Source organism: Pogoniulus pusillus, chromosome 4, assembly GCF_015220805.1.
Source record: "Pogoniulus pusillus isolate bPogPus1 chromosome 4, bPogPus1.pri, whole genome shotgun sequence".
Classification (NCBI taxonomy): Eukaryota; Metazoa; Chordata; class Aves; order Piciformes; family Lybiidae; genus Pogoniulus; species Pogoniulus pusillus.
Genome location: NC_087267.1, coordinates 30,765,030 through 30,789,554, shown reverse-complemented (window position 1 = coordinate 30,789,554; position 24,525 = coordinate 30,765,030). Strand labels below are relative to the sequence as shown.

The 24,525-nt window shown below is 42.4% G+C and overlaps 1 protein-coding gene across 1 annotated transcript in view; it reads right to left on the bottom strand.

Moving 5' to 3' along the window:
- The window catches only part of CELSR1 (cadherin EGF LAG seven-pass G-type receptor 1), a 194,689-nt gene that overhangs the window by 84,046 nt on the left and 86,118 nt on the right, over positions 1-24,525 (bottom strand). The window contains exon 3 of the mRNA XM_064142457.1: positions 3,671-3,893. Within this exon, the coding sequence (XP_063998527.1) occupies positions 3,671-3,893 (223 nt within the window). The remainder of the gene's footprint in view (positions 1-3,670; positions 3,894-24,525) is intronic.

The following is a 24,525-nucleotide window of genomic DNA, read 5'->3' as shown; positions in this document are numbered from 1 at the left end:
GACCCTCACAAGGTGTAAAGTTAGGCGTATGCAGGATGCAGCACAAGTACCTGACATTCAACAAACAGTAGCTCGTACTACACTTGGCAAACAATCTGAAAGCTGGAAAGCATTTTCACATCAAAGGGGGGATACTTGCTACCTGCTTGCTGCCTAAATGCTACAAGGTACAAGGAGAGTCTTCAACTGATTAAAAGGACCTGACTGGGGAGGCAAAGGGAAAAGAAAGATAAGAGTTCCTTTAATAATGCCATGTAGACAATCAGGGTTCATCAATCAACAGGTCAGTCAACTGGAAGAAGGAACATAAACACCTAAATGATTTCACTAAATCAGCACCAATGAGTGTTTCTGGGGTTTATTTTCCTCATGCTTCTTACATGGGATGTATCACGCCTTCCCTGCAGAAAAACAGGCTACTCCACTTTTTAAAACGCCTGTTTTTTTGAGGTTTTGTTTTGCAAATTTCTGTGTATTGTGTGCATTTTATAATTTTTAATAGAATCCTATTATCTCTGGTGATTTACACACAGCTTCCATCAACTCAGAGCTGCAATTAAATTACTACAATTTACATAAACATTTTAATGAAGATTATATTAAGAGAGAAAAAGAGAGAAGCCATGGGAATTTCTCATGTTTCCAAATGACAGTGTAGTCTAATTTTCTATCTTAAACCTCAGGAAATATGCTTGATGTAAATTAATCCACTTCCTACAATGAATCAAAAGCTGAACAGGGTTAATGAAAACTGCCTTCCACAGAGAGAAGAAACCATTCTTGTGCCTGTCATGCTATGTATACTAGCAAGACTCTCATGTGATGCAAAAAAACTTGCATTCAGAAAATGTGAAATTGTGTTTTAGAAACAAACAAAAAAACCCCAAGAGAATATTTTTTAACAAAACTTGTTTGTCAGACATATTTATGTTGTGGGTCACACCAAATAGAGATCTTTCAGAACAAAGAAATCTGAGTTATGTGAAAATGGGAATTTTTCTGCCATACTCTTATTAATATTTTTTGAAAGGGAGTAAGTTGTTCTAGTTAAAAGAAACAGAAGTATAAATGTTGACATTTCCAATAAAGTACAAACTGCAAGGAACACCCATTGAAGCCCATCAAAACATTGCATTACTCTTCTGATGGCTTTTAACCAGTTTTGAAATGCATACTTTTTCCTAAATTCATTCAACACCATATAAAATCATAGAAGTAAAAGGAACTTAAATGAATTAAGGCAATACAGTTAAAATATTTCAATAGTATCAAAGCACTGATTTAAATTTTCGTTTCATCCAAAAGAATGCAGTTCCTGTAAAACATTTCCCAAGATTGTATTTTAATATGGATAACTGTTTCATCAAAATGTCTTGATAAAGTCTATCCAGAACATAGATGAATAAAACAAAAGAGAACAATATCCTTGATGCTTCTTTAGTGGGCAAAAAGATTTAGTTTGATTACAACAGGAACCTTAGTTCTGATTGAATACATGATTTTTTTAATATGGTTAAAATACTCTATCAGAATTTTAACTATTAAACCATAATCTACTAAACTATTAAAACATAATTTACTAAATCATTTAGTTTTTTTTTTAACTTTTTTTTTAACTCTCTGTGTGGTCATTTCCATTCTTTGCCAGTAGTAAAAAAAAAATTCTTAAGCATCATATTGACAGTTAAAGCATTACTGCTTTTGAACCTATTTACTTATCATCAGTTGGGGAAAAAATGCTGGGTTTTGACAGAAGTGATATTTTTAGTCTCAGGAGACAGGAAACAAAAGACATTTTCTTAGAGAATTTTGGATCAATAATGAGAAGATCTCTCCACTGATAGTGTCTCAGAGTGAAGGAGTAGGGAGTGTTGGAAGGAAGCAAGGAAGATGTAAAATACTGGAAGTGCAAAGGCATAAATACTTAGGGAATAAAAAGGGCTCTCATTTCAGTTGTGAGACTGGACAATGCAAACATCCTGCTCTCTGCCAGGAGAGGGACATGAGTCACTGAAGTCTGAAGGCTCCCAAATCACAAAATATGTAACAGCAAATTATTGTCTAATCAATCTGCTAATTCTTGCTTATCTGCATGTAATGATTTCCATTTGCACTGAAGGATAACGAAAGCCAAAGAAATAACAAATGTAAATAGAAGTTAACTTCAGGTATGAAACGAATTGAGCAGTGTTTAGCTCAGATGTCACCTTGGTTTTAAAGACAGTGGAGAAACCCTGGTGTAAGCAGGGTATCTTACTGCAGTTGTTTGTCGCTTTTCAATAACCCCTACAGAGACCGTTTAAGACACTTTAACTTGAAGCACACTACAGTCAAAGACCCTTTCCTGAAAGCCTGAAAAACGACACCACGGGTTTGAGGGGACAAGCCAAGGGTAGCGCAGGTAATTTATGCTGGCAGCCAGCCCAGACCGCTCTTTTGTTTGCACTCACTGTAGGTCTGACAAGTCCTTTTGCTCCTCAACTTTTCAGCATACTAAGATCTAATGCTCTAAAACGATCTTCAGGGGCACAACTTCTCCTTGTCTCAGCTTGTGTGCAAACCCTGTGCTTTCGATTAAACCAAAATGTCAAGATTCCATAAAATTTCAGACTTTAGGATTAAGGCAGATGAAATATAAACCAGAAAGAAGCTACCTGGCTTCTGACACGTAAACCACCAGGTAACTAGTGGGTGCTGGATGCAATGTATGCCTGGTGGTGTCCTCCATGAACATTTTCTCTGGATGGATGTGTGTCACTGTAGCTATTGTTGTACCTATCAACAAAACCCTTTGGGGTTAAGGCTAACATTGTTTTGTGTTATTTAGTCACCGTCAGTCACAAGGGAGAACCAAAGGTTGATCCTGACTGGCTAAACTATATGAAAGATGCAAAAATCCTATGCAGGGAAGATATATGCGTACACTTGGAGCTCTAGCTCCACAGCAGGCAAGTCCTATGCCTGACCCAAGAAGCCTTTTTAGCCCTAGGATGTGTGAACCAGGGGAAGAGAGCTCTGGTTCATGTAGTGTGGCTGCCATCATTGCTCCACTTGCCTCTCTGAGTGCCCTTATGAAGAAAATTACAGCCATCCCAGGAGAGGATGGAGATGAGGCAGATGGGATAGAGATGTGGCTGGTCGTGTCTGGCTGCTGGGATTGGACCAGAACCAAGAGCTGTTTGTGAAGCCAGGGTTGTCCCAAGCCCAAGCCTCGGAACCAACAGAGAGCAAGGATCTGAGGACCAGCCTGTGTTCAGCCATGGCCTGATGAGACTAGGTCTCCTCTCAAGCTGGGAAACAGGAGAGAGGAAGAATGTTCCCAAACAAGCAGTAAGAATGGGTTGGGTCTGCAGCTGGCCTCAAACTCAGGAAGCCACAGTGGCACACACACCACCCACTCTCGCACCTCTCTACCATAGTGCTGCTGAAAGGTGTCCACAGAGGCCCTGGTATCTCTTCTCCCTGTGCCATTGCTCTGCATTGCAGCAGAGGAAGGTCAGGAGCTAGCACCTCAGCAGAACAGAAAATCAAACACTGTCAAACAACACAGCTCCACCCCAAGGACAGCACTCACTGTCAGAAATCCCTCAAGCCACCTCTGTACTTCAGCTGGTGATGATATTTAACAGTATTTCTCAAGTGAAGAAAGCTTTTTCCCATCAAGACTTACATAAGGGAGACGGTGAAGTGGAAGCGCTGCCGCAGCCCCTTGAAGGTTATGAAGGACTGTGGTGGGAAGCTCCTGGTGGTCATCTCACAGTATGGCCTCTCGTATTCACCTGGAGGACACTCGCACTTGAAGCCCCCGATCAGCAGGTTCACGCAGGTTCCTCCATTCTTACACACCCCTGGAGCACAGCGGCCAGAGCGTGCGTTCACCTCACAGTAGTCTCCTGCAAGGGAAGAAGCAGATGTCAGGGAAGAAGACACCTCACCCTAGCAGCAAGTTGTGACACTCAGCTACCCAAGTGTTTCTGCTAAAGGTTAAGCTGCTTCCAAGTTTCTCCACCTGACCCCCTTCACATTCAAGGTATGAATGTGATCTGTAACTGCAGAGGGGTAAGGATGATGCAGCATCTTTCAAGTCTGAATTTTCAGAAGGGTGTGGCATACAATCATAGAATCATCATAGAATCATAGAATCAACCAGGTTGGAAGATACCTCCAAGATCATCCAGTCCAACCTAGCACCCAGCCCTAGCCAGTCAACTAGACCATGGCACTAAGTGCCTCATCCAGGCTTTTCTTGAAGACTCCCAGGGACGGTGCCTCCACCACCTCCCTGGGCAGCCCATTCCAATGGGAAATCACTCCCTCTGGGAAGAACTTCTTCCTAATATCCAGCCTATACCTACCCTGGCACAACTTGAGACTGTGTCCCCTTGTTCTATTGCTGGTTACCTGGGAGAAGAGGCCACCCCCACCTGGCTACAATGCCCCTTCAGATAGTTGTAGACAGTAATAAGATCACCCCTGAGCCTCCTCTTCTCCAGGCTAAACAGGCCCAGCTCCCTCAGCCTCTCCTCACAGGATTTGTGCTCCAGGCCCCTCACCAGCTTTGTTGCCCTTCTCTGGACATGTTCCAGCACCTCAACATCTCTCTTGAATTGAGGGGCCCAGAACTGGACACAGGACTCAAGGTGTGGCCTGACCAGTGCTGAGTACAGGGGAAGAATAACCTCCCTTGTCCTACTGGCCACACTGTTCCTGATGCAGGCCAGGATGCCACTGGCTCTCTTGGCCACCTGGGCACACTGCTGGCTCATCTTCAGCTACTATCTATCAGTACCCCCAGGTCCCTTTCCTCCTGGCTGCTCTCCAGCCACTCAGTCCCCAGCCTATAGCGCTGCTTGGGGTTGTTGTGGCCAAAGTGCAGAACCCTGCACTTGGCCTTGTTAAATCTCATCCCATTGGCCTCTGCCCACCCATCCAGCCTGTCCAGGTCCCTCTGCAGGGCTCTCCTACCTTCCAACAGATCAACACCTGCTCCTAGCTTGGTGTCATCTGCAAACTTACTGATGCTGGACTCAATGCCCTCGTCCAGATCATCAATAAAGATATTGAACAGGACTGGGCCCAGTACTGATCCTTGGGGAACAATTTGATGAGCAATCCTCTTGCAAATATCCAGCAATATTTGCCTCAGTTTTCAGATTCCCTGGCTGTTTCCAGACCTGGTAAATACAAAGCTTGCCTATATGGGAGAAGCTAACACTGCCAGTTAAAAGCTTACATCCTCCTTTCCAATCAAAATATGTGCAGATTGCTCTGATCTTTCACTATGGACTGGAAACTGAGTAAAGAAATAACCAAGAAATGTTTGTACTTTGCTCTGAGTGGAACTTGGCTTTTCTGCCCATGGCTGTGTTCACAAGCACACTCACAAAACGTTTACAAAAAGAATAAGCAGGATGCTGTTGACATACACATTGCTTCCACTTTTTCCCAGGCATGCATCCTGCAGGTGACAACCACTTTCTAAGCCCTTCAGTACCGCAGAGTTTATAGAATCTGTGTAATGCTTGCTGAAGCTGTTTCCCCCTCAAATGCTTCCTCTTTATCCAAGCCTGAAGTCTGTATTAAAATACACTAAATGCACTACTCAAAACTGACTTGTCTTAGTTTGTGTGTATCTCATATTTTTCCTGCACTTGCCCAAAATCTGAGAGTGAATCACAATTTCAAGAAGAAGATCACGTAGAGAGGAACTTCACTTTAAAATATCTGCTGCAGTTGGGGCAAATGCGGCTGCTGAATTAATCACTGCACAGAAAACTAAACCCTCTATAGGAGTTAATTAGTTGATACTTACATTTTGGCATGCATCTTCCTAAGACATAAAGCATGTTCAGAAACCACAGCTAAAACTGTTCACAGAAACTGAATATGCAATATGTAGTTGAATTTTACCCAGTAGCAATGTCTGACAAATGTAGAGCAAAACTACTCAGCACAGCCAGTTGAAGGAATAAGTTTCCAATAGTTTGGTATTTGCACCACTAGTCCCTACTAGATAATACAATTGTATTAAACCAAGTACAGTTAAAAGTGGGCACATGCAGATTTAGAGGAAAAGAAGAAGCAGTAGGAGTTGTGGGAAGTGACTCACACACAAAGGGAAATTAAACCAGAAAGTTATGCTGCAGTCATTGCCCCTGCAGCCCTACTCCCACAGCTTCCCACACCCAAGCTGCCTGTTCTGGGCGCCAGGCTGCAGCCAACACTACTGCTGCATCAGACCTGGATCTGCACCTCATTTCTTTTCCAGGCTGTAAACTGCAGTAGTTTGCAGCTGGTTTAGCTACTGCCTCGGGGATAGTGATCTCTGACACAAGGTGAGGTGGACAGCCCAACCTTTTTTGCTCTCCATCTCTGCTGCCTTTCTCCTATTGCCTCAACATCACTTGCCTTTCAGGCAGGGGCAATGTACACTGGTAAAACGTAGAAGGAAATACAAGAGTGCCGTGATCATGCAGCCAGCCAAATGCTCTCCCCATCGAGGTGGGCTTAGCTCTGGAGGATGGACCTCTGGTCCTGCCCCATGCTCCCCAGACTAGCAGAGCCATTTTACAACTCTTTCCTGGCAAGTACATTTGTGGGTATGTCCTGGCAAACAACATACTGGGATGTTTGCATGTATTTAAAAAGGATGTAATACAAAGCACAGGGGGGCTGAAAACATCTCTCCATAATAATAGTTCCCACAGTTAACCAGAGAGACATGAAATAAATCTCTCCCATCACCCAAGAGGCACTGCAATCCAAAACCTCTGAAGTAATAAAACATATAGCTAGGAGCTCCACTTCAAGCCTGTTTCTGATTCAGCACTGAAGTCCCTGTATTCTCACTTTAACACATTAAGATGAAATGCTGTGAAAACCACTTGATAATTATCTTCCTCTTCCCACTTATCAATTCTGAGTATCAGGATAAATTATGTGCTATATTTTCTTTAAACTCCTCTACAGTGTGTGTTTCTTTTGGGAGAAATTGCATACACCATTCAAGACAGAAAATTCCCTCAAGATATTGGATATGCCAGAGTATGCACACACATCAGATGGTCTAAGAGGCACTACAGAAAACACTGCATAAGTGCAGCCAACCCCCCTTAATACACACAGACGTCTTGTGTACCAAAACTCTCAAAATGGAAAACCACAATTCCTACAGAGAGGCTAAACAGAATTTTGTCACTTTAAAAAAGTAATAGGATATCTTGTGAAATAACTCTGCAGCTCAGAGAGGAATGCAATCTTTAAGGCTTTCTGAAACCAGAATGATCTATTTGGCAAAAGCAAATAACGTGCAGGCTTGAGTACACAGGGAAAAAAAGGAGTGAGCCAAAAGGAGAGATTCCTGGCACTGTAGTACACTATGCAAATGCCATGGCAATACAGAGGCAAAATATAAAAGCCTAAGCTGGAAGTCACTGATGGTTCTGCATTAATTCTACAATACAACAAGAATCTACCCAGACCACTTATTTAAACATATATATGGGCATAAAACTATTTAAGAGAAAAGAAAGGTTACAGCAAAGTTTCACTGGGTTATGTTTGCTACTGCTTTTCATTACAAAACTTAAAGAGGTGATAAAAAAAAATGTAGTTCAAGTTTAAATAAGATCCTTTGTCCTGTTTTCATTCAGCTGTAGCCATAGCATCACTGATGTCTCGGTTACCCACGTTACTCTGAATTCTCTTTAGTCTGTAATGTAAATAAGAACTGCATTTGATGCACACTCTTTAATGCTGAATTTTCATCTTTTATGTATATTTACCAAAATAAGTTAAAACTGTGGTTTTAAAATCTCCACAGTAACTCCAAGACATCACTGTACCTCAAGGCACAAAGGCCTCCCAATAAACATGAAAAATCCCTCCCTAGCCTTTTTTCCCAGAAGTGCCTGGAATTATCTAGAAACAGGGCATTTTTGCCTTACAGAGTACCCCTGGAAGCAAGTATTTGAAGTAGGGCTTCCACACTACTGCCCTGTGGGAGCTTTGAGGCAAATCCTGGAAAGTGCCCTCCAAATCTGAACCAAAGCCCACATGGACTTGAAGGCCAAGCTGGCTGGAATTGGAAGGCCCTAAGGGAAGAGCTACTTGAAGAACTGGAAAGAAAGCATCAGCATCTGCCAGTCTCTGGCATGAAAAGGGCCTGTGTGCCTGCTAGCAGATGAAGGTTGGAGGGCTGGGAAATGATGTCAAAGATGTCTTGCAGTCCACTGGGAAAAAAACCAGTACAGAAGGAGGCAGCGCTGCTGTGCAGCAAGAGTCTGGAAGAGTTCAGATGATAACAGCACAGCCCACATAGCCACCACACATAGCCTGAGCTTGGTCTGCAACGGTGACAGTGCTGACATAGAATCATAGAATCATAGAATCAACCAGGTTGGAAGAGACCTCCAAGATCATCCAGTCCAACCCAGCACCCAGCCCTATCCAGTCAACTAGACCATGGCACCAAGTGCCTCACCCCCTCACCTGGCATGTGAGATTTTACTTTGCTTATCACAGGATTTTCTTGGCTAATATATTTCAATTTTTCACACTTGTCAGCATTTTAGGAACCATGTAAAGAACTATTTACTTATCACAGCTCTGTGAAATCCAAGCAGGAGACCTGAAGCTCAGTCCCTCCAGCTACTAAATCTAAAGTGTGCACTGTCAGCTAACATGGACCATGGCTGCCTGTTATCTGTCAGCAGATTCCTGGACTTCGAAAAAATTCTGGGCCTGGCCAGCAAGTGGTTTAGCATTATAGGATAGCAGCTGATCTTACAGGCTGTCAATTAATATGGATGACACTTAAATCTATGAGTCCTGTGGCATTTATGTTGCCCTTTGTGTAGTGCTTCCCAGCTTGAAATCCCTTGAGATCACAACACAGTCACTTTTGATACTGCTTCCTACTGAAAACTATTCTGTCTTTCATATGTCTTTTCTTCAGTTTCAGAATTAAATGTTAATCATTACATTTCTCTTGCTAACTTTATGTAGGTGAAGAAACCATGGTACCAGGCAAAACATAACAAGAACAGGCAAAGCAGCAAAACAGCACACTGCTGTGCACCCATGAGCTGGGCTTTGTAGAGGTCTGCCTGTGCTTTTCCTGGTGAATAGCCTAACCTTACAACAGACCATGTACAACATCAGAAGGCTTGCTGGAAATAATGTGATGGCATCAGATTAAATATAGAATTACTCTACACTTTAGTTTACTGCAATGTATTTCCACAATATCTGTGCTAGTTTGAAGCAGGGTAGAATGTTTTGGTGAGAAGAACTAGATCATAGGCTGTGAAAGGAAAACAATGGTGATGTCTACTTCCCTCAGAGTCTTGCTGAAGAAGAAACGAAGACATTAGATAACACTCTCGACATTTTGTGGCAGCCTCTGCTTTGGCCTTCTGACTGAGCTGCATCTCCCTAACCTCAGCTTCCACTCACCTCTGCTTCTTAATCTCTTGGCTGAACCTCTATTCTTCTTTAGGACTGGGGTAAGGTTGAGAGGGGCAGGGGGAAGGTGCAGGGGTGGTTGGGAGCCCCTCCTGGGGACTCAGGTTTCTGGGAGGGGAGTTGTGTTTCTGTATTACCTTTTACCTTGTATATTTCTGTCTATAACTGTATATATTGTAAATATCTGCTTGTATATTGTGCTAGCTGTAAATAAATAGCTTCATTTATATTCCCAGAGCCAGCTGAGTCTAGTCTGGGTATTTCTAAAGTGTTGGGGGGGGGGGGGGCAGTGAACACCCAAACCATCACATATATAAATATATCTTCATGAGGCAGCAGACCTGCACTAGTGTTCTCATTTCTTTTTACCCCTTTTCTCTAAGCAGATGCTAACTTTTCACTCATCATCTGTAATTGTTTGACTTGAACTGATTCTTCCTTCCCTTCCTTCACCCTATCATTTGCTCTGGAAACATATTAATCTTCTCTGTGTCTGTGGAGTTGCTTCACCAGAATGGAAAATTAAGAATCTAAGTTAAGCAGCCAGTCTAAAAAGATGTATTTTAAAGTGGAAAGGAGAAACAACACAAAGCAGGGCAAAAGAAAAAACAAGAAACAGGGCAACCAGATTCTTCAAAGAACTCCCATTGACCCACTGCCCTAAGAAAGAACCAACTACCATCAACAATGCATGTGCTATCTTGCACATCATGGGAAAATCAGTCCTTGTTTTCCTCTAGTGACTAAACCACTACTAACCTTAAATGGCAATCAGCATTAAAGCAATCAGTGCTTCAAGGAGGTTGTTAAAAACAAATGGGCTGCAGAATTAGCCTGGAAATCTCCACTGGGACAAGAGATAAAGAGGTTGGGATCCAACCCACTCTGGGGGTGTTTTCACCACAGCTTAGGTTGAGTGGGAGTTACTTCCTTCCTTTCCCCAAACACATTGCACTTTCCTCCCTCTCCCTTGTGTTGGCATTCATGTAACTCTGCAGTTGACTGATTTGTGGAGCTCAGATGGCAAAACACTATTCATTTCTTTACTGTAGAGTTAGTGATCTTCTGATTCAGTCACTCCTAGGATTGATGGGATAAATAGCACAAATGGCACAAAGAAAGGAGGTAGCACGATGCACCCAGGAGTAAGAATAAAGGAATGGTCTTAGAAGATGTAACTGTTACGGAAATAGAGCTTTAACCCATTTTAGATGGCTCAAGTATGAATGCAGTGTCTCGTGTTTGACTTAGGTGAACCAGATCAACACCTTCAGTAGATACCTACCTCTACCCACTGACTGTGCATGGATATTACAGGAAATATTGTGTAAAACACAGGCTCAAGTCAAATAATAAAAATGAATATTGGATTTTACCCATAAAGGGAAATTTGTGACTTCAGTGACTGTGGTGCATGACCATACCCTCCTCTCAGTACCCACTAGAAGTCAGCCTTACCTCCCAGCAAATGGCACTTACTGAATCTACTGATTTTATGAGAAAAAGCAGAGAGCAGTTACGTGGAAAACGTAACCCAGTCATTCTGAATGAAGAACAAGATGGATCAATGGAAAGTTAGAAGCCATTGGTGTAACTGTGATGAATTAGGGGGCAACTATATTCATGTACCATTTTACACAGATGAATCAAAAGTGCTATTTGAAGAGCATATGGAAAATCTGGGTCCCAGGGAATCAGTGGCCAAACCCCTACTGCCACTTCAGAGATGCCATGCAGATGCCCTTGTTAGACTCAGTACTCACACTGATGGTTGGCAGTTTGTGAAGTTTCTGCATTACTCTGCTACTAAATGTTCAAATTTGAAAATATGCTTTGGTCTTTCCTCCTACCTATCCATTTATGTTTTCAGAATTGGGATTGATCAAAGAAAATTAAAATCAATCCCAACTCTCTTATGGGGAGAAACATCACCACAAGGTCCACTCTGCAGTCTCCCTGCTCCTTCTGTCGCTTTCTGCACTATACAGGCATATGATGAGAAAGAAGCTGAACAATACATAAATACATACATAAGCACACACTATATGTACACACACACACACACTGCTGAGGACTAAATCCTGATGACTCATAATGACAACTGCCCTTTGTAATTTAGCTTCCTATCTATTCCAGAATTAAGAAGATGTATTTGCAAGAATAACCTGAACTTAAAACACTGAGCAAAATAACAGCAAAAACTTTCCTCTCTCACACTATATATGGCTTGCCAAGTAGCTCTCTGAGGTGATAGAAAATTACAGGATACTCAGGAAATCACTGTTTTATCTCCAGGTGCAGTTTAAATTTTCTGTGAGTATAATCATGAAGCTCTAAGCTGGTGGGAAGAAAGGGTGCAGAATTACCAGTGCTCTTTCTGCTGTATATATCATCCCACACTTATATCATCACCCTTCCCCCTTCCCTGTGTCTTTTTCCACACAGTTCCCCCCCATCATAAATCACAAATCAGATTTCAAAAAAACATGAGACTGGTCATGAGGTCTTTAATCAGGAGATGCTCCAAAGCAATGAATGGGGGGACTTTTATTTTCTTTTATTTGCCTCTGAAACTGCAGGTGGCATCTACTGGCCCCAAGGCCTGAGAGTGCTCAGCAAATTCCAGCCCAAAACAGGTGAGCAAAAACAGCTGGTTGGAGCAAACTTTCACTCCCATTCCCATCTCATCAGGAGGATGCTATCTAATCCTTCCCAGCTCTTCCTCCCACCAGCACACTTGTTGACAGCAACTGCTTTCTGGCTGCTGGGGTTCTATGAGTTCCTGGGAGCAGGAAGACCTCAATGAAAAATCCCAATACCAAACAGACATGGAATGGGCTAGGATCCCAGCCCACCTCCTGATCCTTTTCCAACTAGCTAAACTGTTTTAAGGAAGCAAGAGCAGGGAAAGCTCAAGTCTCTCTGTCTCAAGCTGCTTTGGTCTGTGCCCGCTGATGCACTGCACACGCAGAGCTGCCATTGAAATGGTACCTAGCCCCTTCACAGTCCATAATCAGGCCTAGGACTCTATGCACAGCACCAGCCTGAGCAAAGATGTTGCTCTTCTCATCTCCTCCTCTTCCCTGCTGACAAAACAAAGCAAAACAAAAGATACTCAGCAGGGAGGCAGGGAGGAGAGGATAGATGGATGGATGATTTGGGATTTAGGTTTAGGGTTTGGGGTTTTTTTTGTGGTTTTGCATTTAAATGAGAAGGAATAAACGGGGGAAAAAGAAACAATAGAGAAGGATTAGTGATATTTGGGGCACATCTGTTGGAGAAATGAATTAGTCAGTGGATTCCAGAAATTCTGCTTAGGATGCTATATGCTCAGTTTCAATGGCCATTGGACCATGTCCTCTTAGGCAATTTCCACCAGGACTTATAGGAACAGATCACAAACAAGTGTAATGACTGAATCTTTAATACCTGTGCTGTCGTCCTTGCACATTTGTTGAAGATTAAAAATGATCAGTCCTTAAGCTTCCACTCTGAAAGCCAAACCAGACAGTTTGGCTTTCATCTTCCAGCAGTGAGCCCAGGAGTGGTGCAAGCACCGAAAGTGCTACAAACAGTTATTGCAAATACTGTGATTATTTTTCCCATATAGTGCCTCGATGAGTAAGGAGACAGACTATCACATTAAAACATGTTCCATTTAAGAAAATACTCAGTTTCAAAGTCCACCTTACGGTTTGGGAAAGAAAAGAGATAACTTAGGATTTTACGGTCCATGAATTAGTGTCGGTACCTCAAAAAACCCCAAACCTGAAGAAGTTGTTCTGCAGAGCTGGGTTGCCTCCTAAATGGTCAACTGATGCAGATCTCCCTCTGCATGAAGCCTGGATGCTATTCTCCTGGCTCAGGCAGGTGAGCAGAGGTGTGCACAATGCATCTGGCTTCTCTCTGCCAGATGCCCCCATGGCATTGGACATAATCACCCCCTGGCCTCTGGGGAAATGCTTTAGATGTAACGGAAGAGAATGGGAAAGAAAGTAACCATGTCTTCAGCCTGCCACAGCTGTCTTACAACAATATTTTGATTTATGGTGTCCTTTGGGTGATTTCTTAATGTCTTAATCTTTACTCTTGGTTGATTTTACAACTGTCTATAAGGTCTGCATACTATTGAGACGTTTGTTGTAACATACAGTGCCAACACATGGTTTCATCTCCCTCTGCATTTGACCTGTAAGGTTCTGTCTCTCACACAGTACAGATCCAAACAAGAGAGAAAAGAAAGGCACTGAAATTTCCAGTTTATGTTGAGCTCTGTGGCAGGTTTATAAGTAAGACAATTTATCATAACGAAAATTGCACTGATTTGGGATAAGATGCTGCAATGAAGCAGTATCTTTCAAAAGCCTAAGCTTTACCTTTGGATGTATTTATCAAGAGAAAAACATTGCTGTAGACATTAATGATAAAACTCAAATTATGTCATTGTGCTTGCAATTGGCATTATGTCTTATCTGGAATAAATGTCTTCCTAAAAATCCCACCTTAAAGCCAATTAGAAATCTGGAAGTGTAAGAACAAAATACACATCTGCATGACATGCACTCATTTACAGAGAAATCTATTACTATTTGCTTTTAAGAGAAATAGTCACTCTCTACCTTTACTACACATAGATCTGAGATTGTATTTTGCTTTCCTTGCTCTCTAGGCCCCTTGATTCATCTTCATGAGCACTGCTCAACGAGAGGCAGAAATGGAGGTTGGAGAAGCCACAGGGGCAACAGAACAAGGGGACACAGTCTCAAGTCATGCCAGGGGAGGTGCAGGCTGGATGTTAGGAGGAAGTTCTTGCCAGAGAGAGTGATTTGACATTGGAATGGGCTGCCCAGGAAGGTGGTGGAGTTGCTGTTCCTGGAGGTGTTCAAGAAAAGACTGGATGAGGCACTTGGTGCCATGGTCTAGTTGACTGGCTAGGGCTGGGTGCTAGGTTGGACTGGATGATCTTGGAGGTCTCTTCTAACCTAGATCATTCTATGATTCCCTTCAGGACAGCCTTTGCAGTCTGCTCCATATTTGCACGCCTGCAAACCTGCAGGCACTTCAGTATGGGAGCCACCCACCAGGAGTACTGTATCCAGTACTAGAGCCTGCATTACAAGAGGGATGTGGACATTCTGTAGTGTGTCCAGAGAAGGGCCACTGGGTTGATCAGAGGGCTGCAGCACTTCTCCTATGAGGACAGACTGAGGGAGTTGGGGCTGTTCAGTCTGGAGAAGAGGAGGCTTTGACATGACCTTACTGTGGCCTTGCAGCATCTGAAGGGACCCTACAGAAAAGCTGGGGAGGGACCTTTCAGGCTCCAGGGAGTGACAGGACTTGGGGGGAATGGAGTGAAGCTGGGGATGGGTAGGTTCAGGCTGGATGTGAGGAGGAAGTTTTTCAGCATGAGAGTGGTGAGAGCCTGGACTGGGTTGCCCAGGGAGGTGGTTCAGGCCCCATTTCTGGAAGTGTTTAAGGCCAGGGCTCTGGCCAGCCTGATCTAGGGTAAGGTGTCCCTGGCCATGGCAGGGGGGTTGGAACTAGATGATCCTTGTGGTCCCTTCCAACCCTGACTGATTCTATGATTCCAGGTGTATCAGTGAGAAAGAAAAAAGGCACTCATTGACTCAACGTGCCTCTGCCCAGATGACAAAAAAAAAAAGATTCTTTCATCATGCAAGGTTTCAATTTTTAATGGGTACTGTATGCCACCACAAGCATCATTAATTCCCCAAGTCTGTTGTTCCACAGCCATTTTGGCCTCACATTTCAAAATACACAAAACTATTTACGTGAGTTTGGAAAGTAAGCAAGGTGTGGTGGCTGTACCATGGGTGTGTGTGCAATAACATCTTTTATCAACAGGAACTCAGGAGCTGGAAAATCAGACATGCTTTCAGGCATTGTCAGGCTTCTTGCTTGCTTTCAGCCTGGTTTCCCCAAACTGCTTTCCACAGGGGACACCAAAGGGCGGCAACTCCCATCTGCAAAATGCATAGGGAAGGGGAAAACTCTAGCACTGACTTGTGCAAGTTAACATCCCAAAGCAGCTGAAAAAGGGAACGTGCCTGCAAATAACTGACCTTGGTAAGAGATGAAGGAAGAAAAGGGTTCAGCAATAGACAGAAAAGTTGAAGATCTCCCTTTCAATGGCAAACACTACTGTTTTCTTTAGCAGAGTCCAGCCCCATTGCACTAAGTTCCTGGCTATTTTTCTCCATGTAGCTGTTACAGACTTGGATGTTTTGGCTCAGAACAAGAGACAAAGCACAGAAGAAACCATCTGCTCGGATTCCTTGCAGCCTGCTAGGATTAACTCACAAGCAGCTAACTGCACACCTGCATTAAAAAAAGACTGGTGAGAGCCTGCATTTTGGATTTTCCATAAATTCAATGTTTTGTCAGAAAACTCTCACACTCACATCTTTCCTGCAATCTAACACTATGATAAAAATGATGGCATTCAGACATAGGCACACCTCAAACTCCATCATGCCTCTTAACATCCTAGGTGGTCTCAGAAGCTTTGGTATAAAGAGGCATAATGGCCAATTAGTGAGAATAATTGAAGAGAAGCCATGAAATATTAATAAAGCAACTGAAAAACAAGCTTAAAGTAAATCTACTATTGTAGTTACATTATAGGAAGCTGGGATTTCAGAGCTTTGTGTTTTTATTTTATACAAGAAGTATTAGGTTAAAAGAAAGTCAGAACCACCGTGTAACTGCCTACTGTGGATTGCATGAGTTCAGAGGTTTTGTTTGACAGAGTAGATTGGTTTTGCCAGTACTATCTGAGGCCCATCCAATTTCTGTTATTACTGAAGGCAAATATTGAAAAAAAGAAAAAAAAGATCAAAAATGTGCCTCTGCTTGTCAAATTAAAAGGATTAGGGTTGAAAAGATAATCCCATAAGCTTACATTTTGGTAGCCTCAAAAATATTTCATATACAGGTCAGGAACATTAATTGAAAACAAAAGGCAGCTTAATTAGGGAAGATGACTTTTTCTTAATGACTCCTGGAAAAGGCCTTTTAATGCCACGTACATCTTGCACAGAAAAAAAAAATCTCAAAATCAATGTATTTTTAAATCTGCAGAACAGGAGAAAATTCAGAAGTTTGTTTGGTTTAGCTGAAATTTAAATCTAGTATGAATCCAGTCAGCTTCCACAGCTTGTACTTAACTCTTTGCGCTAGTTTGGAGCAGGGTGGAATGTTTTGGTGAGAAGAACTAGATCATAGGCTGTAAGAGGAAAAACAATGGTGATGTCTACTCCCCTCAGAGTCTTGCTGAAGAAGAAAGGAAAACATTAGATAACACTCTTGCCATTTTGTCACACTCTGCCTTGGGCTGCTGGCTGAGCAACATCTCACTCCCTAATCTCACCTTCCACTCACCTTTGCTTCTTAACCTCTTGGCTGAACCTCTATTCTTCTTTAGGACTGGGGTAAGGTTGAGAGGGGCAGGGGGAAGGTGCAGGGGTGGTTGAGAGCCCCTCCTGAGGACTGAGGTTTCTGGGAGGGGAGTTGTGTTTCTGTATTACCTTTTACCTTGTGTATTTCTGTATATGACTGTATATACTGTAAATATCTGCTTGTATATTGTGCTAGCTGTAAATAAATAGCTTCATTCATATTCCCAGAGCTGGCTGAGACTAGTCTGGGTGATTTCTAAAGTGAGGGGGCAGGTAACACCCAAACCATCACATTCTTCTAACAAGAGTTTTGGAGATTAAAAGTCAGCCTTTTTTGCAAGGTATGTTTTTATTTTAAGGTAATTTAAAACAGTTACCTCCTTGTTAGTGTTAATATACTTTATTGTGTCATCTAGAATGTGCTTTATTATTAATATATAAGCATCAGTGTGCTGACCTCTTGAAGCTAGATGGCCCTAATTAAAATATGTATTTCATTTTTACATTACAAAATGCTGTATAGTATCTCTCATATGCTTTGCCATGGAGAATTTGAGAGACAGACAGAAGTAAAGTATCTTTATCTTCATTTTTTGAAACTGAGAATTCAGGCTGATGACTGCTGGGGAAGCTGCGATTCGGGGGCACCATGCAGTGTGTGTCACAGAACAAAACCTGCTCCAGGAGCAGGGGCTTTGATGCAGGCACTGAACCATGACTCTCTAAACAAAAGAGCATTTGCAACAACAATGAGGTTGTAGTTCCCACCATGCTCTGCACAACTGTATTGCAGACCTGTAATTATCTTGATGTTCAAGGCCATGTGCCTCAGTCTGGTGCTCAACTGTCAAAATGTTCAATCATAACACAAAGAACAGACACAGAAGAAACTACTTGATATTTTTTTCCTCCTAACAAGCCATCATCCTGAAAACCTCATATCTGAGCCAAATCATCCTTCCTGCCACTTTTCTGTTATCTGCTGATGAAAATAAAAATGTCTAACTTGGGATTTATAAATAGGAATAGAAGCCAAATATCTTACTGAATTGTCAGGGGGCTCCCCAGTTTTGTATTTACAGCTAGGAGAAAAGGAGACCCATTACCACGTTCCTTGGAAATTAAAATTCTTTTTTGTTTTGGATGAGCTCAAATTTTTAATTGCAGCCTTCCAGGAATTTCTTTTTTTAGCCTTCTCCTCTGATTTGCTGTGAACATTGTGAGGGGCTTTCCAAACCTGAGGCATATTGGAAAAAAAATACTATCTCATTATGATTTTATCTTTCTCACAAATAACTTAGAGAGAAGTTGTTTTTCTTTCTCCTCCTCTCTCTTCTCCTTTTTCCCTATCTGATTGGTTTTCAGTGAGAAAAAAAAACCCAAACATCTAAGAAGACACCTAGCCACTGGCAAAAAAACTCACTGAAAGGGTAATCTAATATATGGGCTATTTTGACATGTAGCAAGTGTATGTTTGGGTGTATTAGAATACATCTGTGTGACTTAAAATTTTACTGTGCTAATCTTCCTGACATTAAACTATGACAAAAATTCCCAAGTCTTATGTTACACAAGGCTCAACTTGGCTAAATTAATAAAAACACAACTGTAAACTACTGTCACAGAGAAGCTGGCTGTCGTTTAATAAACTATTTCAAATACACAGTATCACACAGTATCATTAGGGTTGGAAGAGACCTCACAGATCATCAAGTCCAACCCTTTACCACAGAGCTCAAGGCTAGACCATGGCACCAAGTGCCATGTCCAATCCTGCCTTGAACAGCTCCAGGGACGGCGACTCCACCACCTCCCCAGGCAGCCCATTCCAGTGTCCAATGACTCTCTCAGTGAAGAACTTTCTCCTCACCTCCAGCCTAAATCTCCCCTGGCGCAGCCTGAGGCTGTGTCCTCTTGTTCTGGCGCTGGCCACCTGAGAGAAGAGAGCAACCTCCTCCTGGCCACAACCACCCCTCAGGTAGTTGTAGACAGCAATAAGGTCACCTCTGAGCCTCCTCTTCTCCAGGCTAAACAATCTCAGCTCCCTCAGCCTCTCCTCATAGAGCTTGTGCTCGAGGCCTCTCACCAGCCTCGTCGCCCTTCTCTGGACACGCTCAAGCATCTCAATGTCCCTCCTAAACTGGGGGGCCCAGAACTGAACACAGTACTCAAGACCTCAGTGTGTGTAGTTTCTCTCACATCAGTGTTCTGTGATGTATACATATGTTCACAATTATGATGGTGTGTGGGAATTTACCTGAGTCAGTGAGGAGGAGTTTTGCTTGTACCAGTAACATTATAATATCAAATAGCTCCACTTTGTGTAATTAGAATCCACCTTCTATTAATTTTTTTTTTTAAGTTACACCAGTGAAGATAGGCAAATGCATTACAACAAAGGTTTGCAAAAAGCCTGGGAGAACTGTGACTGTTAACTGAAATCCCATTAATACAAAGCCAGTAGTACACATAGAGAGCCTAAAAATTGCTGAAAATTAACAGAGCAAGATCATTCAATGTGCAACACATTAAAGACCATAACAAGATTTCACATATGCCAGTACAAAGGAGACCATAAATTTAGACCAGTTCATCATCAACCACAACGACAATAGGAAACCTGAGGTGCTCTTTATGTATCTCTCTGCCACTGAACCGCTGACTCAACTCATAAACTCACACTTCTAGAGCATTTTCTTGCCAAGTGGTCAGGGGCCAGAGACAGGCATGTACCCACACCAGGTTAGCAGTTTGTTTTGCTCATCCAAAGCCAGCTGGCTGATGGCAAACACAAACTTAGCTTGGCATGGCTTTGGGGTCAAATGTGTTATTTTCACATTGGGGATTTAATGGGATTTGACTTCAACAAAAGAAACTGAAGCCAATGCTAGCCATGCAAGGGGGCTGGACTAGTAGATCTTTGAAGATCCCCTCCAATCCAAACCATCCTGTGATTATACCTGGCTATTAGGGCTTTATATTAAATACTACACTGTAGAAGAACTGAGACAGCAATTGTCCAGCAATAGCAGTAGGCCTCCCCTGTCTCCAAACTGCCTGACTTCACATTACACAGTCTGCAGTTAAGAACCTACCTTCTCTCCATGTTGTAACACAATCTAACAGACATCAATGGCCATTAACAGCAAGTAGGTGTAAAAGTGCAATCATTAGCATGGAACCATCCCCAAGCAGGTTATTGCCCAAGTTATCTGGATACTGAATTTTAGCTATCTGCTACTTGAAATTATCAACAAAGGGAGAGAAAGGATAAAACCACCTGCAAGTGACAAATTAGGGGAGTGGCTCAATGAAGAAAAGGACAGGCCAGCTACAAAGCCACCTTAAGGAGAAGGAAAAGAAGATAAGCTGTAATCAGTAATAAGGATTTCTTAGCTCCTGAACTGTTTGGAAGAGCTGAATTCACAAGTATATTGGAGATGAATTACTAAGGTAGCTCCTGAAGCCAGGTTTACATTGCTGTGTGATCTGGCGCTGGATTTTACAAAGCACCCACCACACCTCCACTCTGGGAGCACCCAGTAAGAACAGAAGTCTTGTCAAACCATTAGAAAACCAATTAAAAAGAACAAACACAACATTAAGTCTGTAGCTTGGTTTCCACCTGACATCAAAGGACTTTGATCAGTGCAAGCATTTCTACAGGAGAGCAGGGTAAGGCGTGAGGCTCCAGAATTGGCATCTGAAGCCCCAGCACCAGCAGCGGTTCGGCTGAATCAAAGATCATCCCACGTGCTGCATCTTGGGGTGAGAGGTAAGAGAGGCTTTGTACATGACTGGGAAAACATTCCATTTTTAAACAGTAGCTAGTTTACACACATCAGGATCAAGGTAATGTGATTAAACATTTTGGTTGGGTTTAGGAAAAGGCATAGCAGATTGATGTGAAGGCTGCAGGCCATGTACACCATTTGAGAGCTAAACTGTCAACAAATGCACTGCAATAATCCAATTAGAAAAGGCTTTTTGCATCCTGACAAGTGAACATAGGTTCAGGATTATCCAAAGGACATATCCTTCTGACAAAAATCCACTTACAGAATGGCACATCTTTCAAGTGAGTCCTGTCTATCCGATACAAACTCAGGATTTCCAACATTTGTCTCCTGTGACTTGGTGACATGGACAGAAATATAATCAATGGAAGCATTAATAGACTTCAGCTTTTGACTATGTTATATAAAAATGGAACTTAATTATCATTTTATTATATCAATTATCCTCTGGAGCAAGCAGTCATACAGTTATGCCATTTAGGCCACAGCCTCAGCCCCAGCCCAGCATCACTTGGGTCCAGCTATAAGGCTGTGGCATGCTGGCCCCACTCCTACACAGATTAATAGTAAGTCTTGCCTTAAGTATAAACAAGGACCTGTTTTAACATGCACAATAAATCCCGAAGTTAAACAGAGTGGGTGACAGGGCATTCAGGCTTCTGCTGACAGTCTGTGCCTTTCACAGGGGTACCCCTAAGTTTCCAGCCACAGGCAGCTGAGGAATGACCCAGTAGAGCTGCTACAGCTGCTCTGCCTTGCTTTTATGTGACCTGGAAGAGATGAAGATGTTGTGCCTCACCTTTCATCCCTTTGTTGAGGGGCACAGCACTCTCTTATTCAAAGGGGTGTCTCAGAGTCTTCCTTTGCTGTTTAGAAACTTGCAGAGTCCAGAGCAATCCTTTGATGAGAAGTGTTTCGTACAGGTACAGCTCAAGTCACAGTTCTCCGACAATATACATAGACCCAAAAGTAGGAATTTTGCCAGGTGATACATCTTTATCTGAATATCTGAAACTAGTACTTACTTTCAGGAATTCATGACATAAAATGGATACTGTGCTAAACGGTGAGAAATGTCTCAAATGGACTTAAATATCTCAATTGACTATTGTGCTCTTCAAATGCAGCATTCACTGCCCAATGGCCAATGAAAGACCACAGTTATTTGGTAAGAATAGGTTGTATGGGTTCCTATATGTTTAGCTATTATGTCAGCTGATGAAATGACATCTGGGGTTCATGGGGAAATGCAATGATACGAGGGAACAAATGCCAAAGCACTCAGAGTAAGACTTTGTGATGGTTTGGGAGTTACCCACACCCGCACTCTTATGAAATCACTCAGACTAGACTCAGCCAGCTGAGAGTTAAGAAATGAAGCTTTATAGTTGCAGCTTAGCACAATATACAATAGTTACAGCTACATACAGAAATATGCAAGTTAAAGGCAATACAGAAACTCAACACCCCTCCCAGAAATCAAGAGTCCCCCAGGAGGGACTCCCAACTACTCTTCCACTTTCTTTCCACCCCTCTACCTTATCTCAGGGTATGCCTTACATGCAAGGTGAGTTTGGAGGATCGGCAAGAGGGGTTAGAAAGCAGGAAGATTAGTTACACAGAAGCGGCCCAGGCAGAAAAGTACAGGCTCTGACAGAGACACACACACACTGTCCCTTCTGCTCTGCCTTACCTATGTTTTGTGTTCTTGTCTTTATACATCTCAGCAAGCCTACAAGTGAAGTAGACATCACCATTGTTTTCTTTTCACAGACTATAATCTAATTTCTCTCCTTACAATATTCCAGTTAGCCTCAAACTAGCACAGACTTCTGAGATGCTATGGCTTATAGTAGATAGCTGAGTGGTGAAGATCATAGAAGGAGAAAATGATAGGCTTTCCCAGCTTTTCTACCAGTCTAACGGGTCCTCACTAGCTGCCCAAGTGCTGCAAGCCCCCGAGAGCTTGGGAAGCACCACAGGCTAGATGAAAACAGAGGTACCTTTCTGTAGGCAGCTGCAGCCAACCACAGGGACATAGCTTGCCACATCTACACCAACGGAGACATCTGCTTATTCAATAAAGGTAGAAGAATTTTTTCCTCACAGAAACTTCAACAGAAAAAGTTGAAGATTTATGGAAAAGAGCTCTGCAGATTAAAAAATCTTAAAGATTACTAATCATAAGGAAGGATCTTATAAGCAAGCAATTTTTTATCTCTCCATCAAACACAGAAAAAGTTAACATCTCTGTAACTGAGACAGGTCCACAGCAATCAAAGGGAAACTGTGCTGCAGTTATGAATGTATAGTTCCACTATGAAACCAAAACAATAGCACAGCATAGCACTGCTGAAGAAGAAAAATTGCTAGACCTCTAATGTTAAACAGATCTTCATTGGGGTACAACTACCCTACACAAGCTTTCTCATGGTATTGTCACAGAGAAACTACAAGGAAAGGCAACCTCCTCTGAGGTACTGAGAAACAAAGAAAGTCAGAAGGCTAATTAAAACTCTTCTTCAACTTTTCTTGCATTCAACATCAGAAGAAAAACTTCACAAAACACTGGTAAGACTTTTTGCAAATGGCAAAATATAGGGCCTTTAAATTCTGAGAACAGTGTGAATCACCCAGTACCCTAATAATGGTAATTACATTCAACCTCTTGAAACTGGATCTAGTGTTTTTTTGCAGTGTTACACCTTGTTTAGGCTGTTTTCTTCCATTTATTATATTACAGAATTTCTTAGATTGGAAAAGACCTTCAAGATCATCAAGTCCAGTCATTAGTTTCACACTGACAAGTCCTTGACTAAACCAAATCCCTCAGCACAACATCTCATCACTATGAATCACTATGGTTGGAAAGGACCACCAAAATCATCCAGTCCAACCTTTATCCCAGCACCCTTCATCACTAGACCATAGCCTCAAGTGCCAGATCCACTCTTTTTTTAAACACCTCCAGGGACAGCAACTCCACCACCTCCCTGGGCAGCCTGTTCCCATGCCTGACCACCTGCTCTGTAATGAACTTCCTCCAAACATCCAACCTAAACCTCCCCTGTTGCAACTTGAGGCCATTTCTTCTTGTCCTATCATTAGTAATTCAGGAGAAGAGACCAGCTCCAGCCTCACTACTACCTCCTTTTCGGTAGTGGTAGAGGGCAATAAGGTCCTCTCTCAGCCTCCTCTTCTCCATACTAAACAACCCCAGTTCCCTTAGCCGCTCCTCATAGGTCATGTTTCCCAGACCTCTCACCAGCCTCATTGCTCTGCACATAAATGCACATGGAATCCAGCAGGATAACTTTGAAGACCTGGAATTAAAGGACACTGTTAAGGCAACACTAGTACAGAACATTTCACTATATTGCCTTAATAATTGAGTAAAGTATCAGAGAGATGATCCACAAAGCTGTCCTGTACTGTTGACAATGTCCTGCCTTTATGAAAGTGTTAAGAGCATTTGGGAGTGACAGAATGTTTTTTTTCTGGTATTGTAGACAAACCTAGTCACAGCTGTTTGAAAGTGCTGCCCAAGCTCCACCATCCTGTAAGGATAATCCTTGTTCAGCCTTGCTGTCACAAACTGTGCTAGTTTGAAGCTAGCTAGAATGCTTTGGTGAGAAGGATTAGATCACAGGCTGTGAAAGAGAAAACAAATGGTGATGTCTACTTCACTCATAGGCTTGCTGAGATATATAAGAGCAAGAATCCAAACACAGATAAGGGAGTTGCTCTTTGTCCAGGCTCTGGGCATTTTTTCTCTCTAACCTCACCCTCCGTCTCTCTGATTAATCCACTTGCTTCCTAAACCCCCTGGCCAACCCTCCATTCTT